We start from the raw sequence: 3,012 nt of genomic DNA, 5'->3' as shown, positions 1-3,012 counted from the left end.
ATGCTACTAGTTTTTGCTGTGGTATCAAAGAAGTATTCTGTTATTTAAATAATAATGAAGCATGTTTATTTTTTGCTCATCTGCAAAATGACCCGATCTGTTACTCAAAATCTGATATGATAATGCAATATGATCCGAGCCGTGGGTTTTGTGATCCGTTGCACCCCTACTCTCTTGACTTGTTATTTGAAGAAAAAAAGCAATCACTGAAGTTTTTAATCATGCTGATTTGTCCGCAGTGAAGTTCAGCCAATGTCTTTTTTTTTTATTCGGGCTACTTAAATTCATTTTGGGCTGCCAAAATCTGAAGAATGTCTGCCCGAAGGGCTACCAGCGATTTTTAAATTTTGCGAGCCCTGCGTGAGAGTGTCTAGTCAGCTCTTTTGTCTCATTTGTCAGCAGAGGGTAGCGATCTGGGATTACTGTTTTTTTTATGTACATTAAGTCCACACAAACTCTCAGGCCACCAGATTTTTTCTTAGCCACTGTCAAATTAAACACCCATCGGGAGGCATTGACAGGCTCGATGATGCCCTCTGTTTGCAGTTTGCCCAGTTCTGCTGTGACTGTGAATGAGAACATGGGAAAACCATCTGCCATACTCTTCGCCAATTGTTCTGTCTATAAAGACAACTCATATTTGAGCTTATTTTATTTTTTATTGTTCTTGTCAACTTCATTTACATCACTGAGCTGTGTGAAAACATTAAAGTGTCAATGTCACTTCCCGTTCCTTAAAGTAACTGCCATTAATTTTTTCTTAATAATGTTGCAAATACATTACTTTAAATAACCATCATTATTAGTCTAATTAAGCATGCAGCAGTCCCTTCAACTAGTGTCATATTTAAGGTTATAGGGGGCGATTTTGGATGCAGCCTTGGAGTCTCTACTAACACGCTGATGAGTTGATTCAGATTTGTTTGATTAGGAAGGGAGAAAAATGTGTAGTGTTGTTGTGCCTTCAGGATTGGGAAAAACTTCAGTAGCCTATATATAGTTTTATACATGTGCAGGTCATTAATATGTCCAACACCCGCAGAAACAGCAAGTGAAATAACAACTGCAGTTCTTGGTAGAACAAGAACATTCAGTTGCCATCTGATACTTTAAAACTATTGCAACACTACTGCAAGTGCTTGACATCTTTAAGGCTGTACCAGGCTGTTTATGTGTTTTGGTTTTAGGAGTTTTCTGATCTTTATTCCACTCTTCCTGCCATCTTTCAGCGTCTTATCTTCCAAAACCTGGTGGGGAGGCATTTCAGTTTGTGTATGTGGATGAACGTGACGAAATATGTGCGGCCAGTTCTCAGTTTACTTTTTGTGCTCCAAGACCTCTGGATGAACTTGTTACACTAGAGCAGGAGAAAAATGGTGAGGAAGAGGAGGGGGGATATGACCTGCTGGTGGTGGTGCCAAAGGCTCTGATCCTGCAGGTGGGCGGTTCTACAACAGAAGAGATCAGAACAGATTTGACTATAACAGAGCTTTTCAATCACCTTAATTAAGATTTGGACACCTATCTGAATTTAATAATGTATGTCATTGCAACACATAACAAAATAATAACAAAATAATGTTTGGTAGGCTTTGAATAATTGGTTGTTAGTGGAAACTACACCTGTGATTAGCCTTTTAGGACACCTGTGTGAAATTAAGGGGAAATGTGGAGTTAGTTAGTTCTAGCATAAATTACAGATATATTCTGTATAAATGTTACTGTATTTAGCAATGCCATTCAGATATTTTAAGTGACTTTAGTGTCCAAACATATTTTTATGCCACTGTATCTGTCATACTGTACAACATTTTATTTGACTAATTTTCTGCATGTTTTTAAATATTTCTGGTATTTCTACAGAATCTCTTAGAAGGATGTCAGCGTGAGTTACATGAGCTGCGTAAGAGGTTTGAGGCTGCTGATGCTGAGGTGGAGAGAGAAAGGGAGAAATGGAAAACTGAAAGAGATGAGCTTGAAAGAGTACAAAATGAGATGAGGAGTCAGATTGACGAGCTAAAAAGCAACCTGAGGCAAAGCACTGAAAAAATTGAGGAACTCGAGCAAAAACAAAAGGTACAATCAAATTTTTGGCCATGTTTCTAGACCACCACTTATCAGAAAAACAAAAACACAGAGACCTAATGTATATGAAACTTTAAACTCTGGTATATTTGCAATCAGGATGTGCAAAGCACACATGAAAACATGGCTGCTGAACTTAGTGGGCTGCTAGTAGATGGAGATGAAAACCATCAGCGAATCAAAGAACTCGAACAGGATGCTGCCACTCTGACTCAACAAAAACAGGACATGACGGCCGAGCTTGACAGGTGATTTGGGACCCACGCCAATCTTCACAATAGCACAATTATTCTTTGTTTATGGACTAATTTCTATGAAATTTAGCCAACTGATTAAATAAAATAGTGGTTAAAAAAGAAAACACAGACACTTTTTCTCTGCAGAATGAAGGAAAGAGTTAAAAAGATGACCACACAAAGGCGAGATGAAGAAAAGGAGAGGAGAGATTTGAAGGTGAATTATGTTGAATTCAACATTACCATTTACTGTCACACCCCTGGACTGTCTGTGTTTTGCTCCCCATGTTCTCCTCGTGACCCAGTTTTCTCCCGTGTTTCCTTGTGTCCATATTCGGTCTTTCCTATTCCTGTTCCTGTTCCCATTATGTTAGTTTGTTTCCAGCTGAGTCCCATTTATTCCCTCGTTTAGTTCATTGGTACTTAAGCCCTGTGTTTCCCAGTGTCGAGTGTCTAGTGTTAAATGTCAATCCTCGTGCTACGTGTGTGTCTCCTGGCTCCCCTGTGTTTCCGTCTGTTTTGATGTTGTTTCAAACCCATAAGACCTTCGTTCATCTTCGGAACACAAATTAAGATATTTTTGATGGAATCTGAGAGCTATCTGACCCTGCATAGACAGCAACGCAACTGAAATGTTCCCAAGTCCAGAAACGTAGCAAGGAGATCTGTAAAATAATCCATGTGACATCAG

The 3,012-nt window shown here is 39.0% G+C and overlaps 1 protein-coding gene across 1 annotated transcript in view; it reads left to right on the top strand.

The window, feature by feature from the left end:
- LOC107754557 (calcium-binding and coiled-coil domain-containing protein 1) overlaps positions 1-3,012 on the top strand; it is a 17,737-nt gene that overhangs the window by 4,411 nt on the left and 10,314 nt on the right. The window contains 4 exon segments of the mRNA XM_074560229.1: positions 1,230-1,438; positions 1,864-2,076; positions 2,185-2,333; positions 2,469-2,538. Of these exon segments, the coding sequence (XP_074416330.1) occupies positions 1,230-1,438; positions 1,864-2,076; positions 2,185-2,333; positions 2,469-2,538 (641 nt within the window).

Source organism: Sinocyclocheilus rhinocerous, unplaced genomic scaffold (genome assembly GCF_001515625.1).
Source record: "Sinocyclocheilus rhinocerous isolate Xijiao unplaced genomic scaffold, SAMN03320098_v1.1 scaffold2006, whole genome shotgun sequence".
NCBI classification, from domain to species: domain Eukaryota; kingdom Metazoa; phylum Chordata; class Actinopteri; order Cypriniformes; family Cyprinidae; genus Sinocyclocheilus; species Sinocyclocheilus rhinocerous.
The sequence above is the reverse complement of the archived record's forward strand: the minus strand, read 5'-3'. Positions and strand labels throughout refer to the sequence as shown.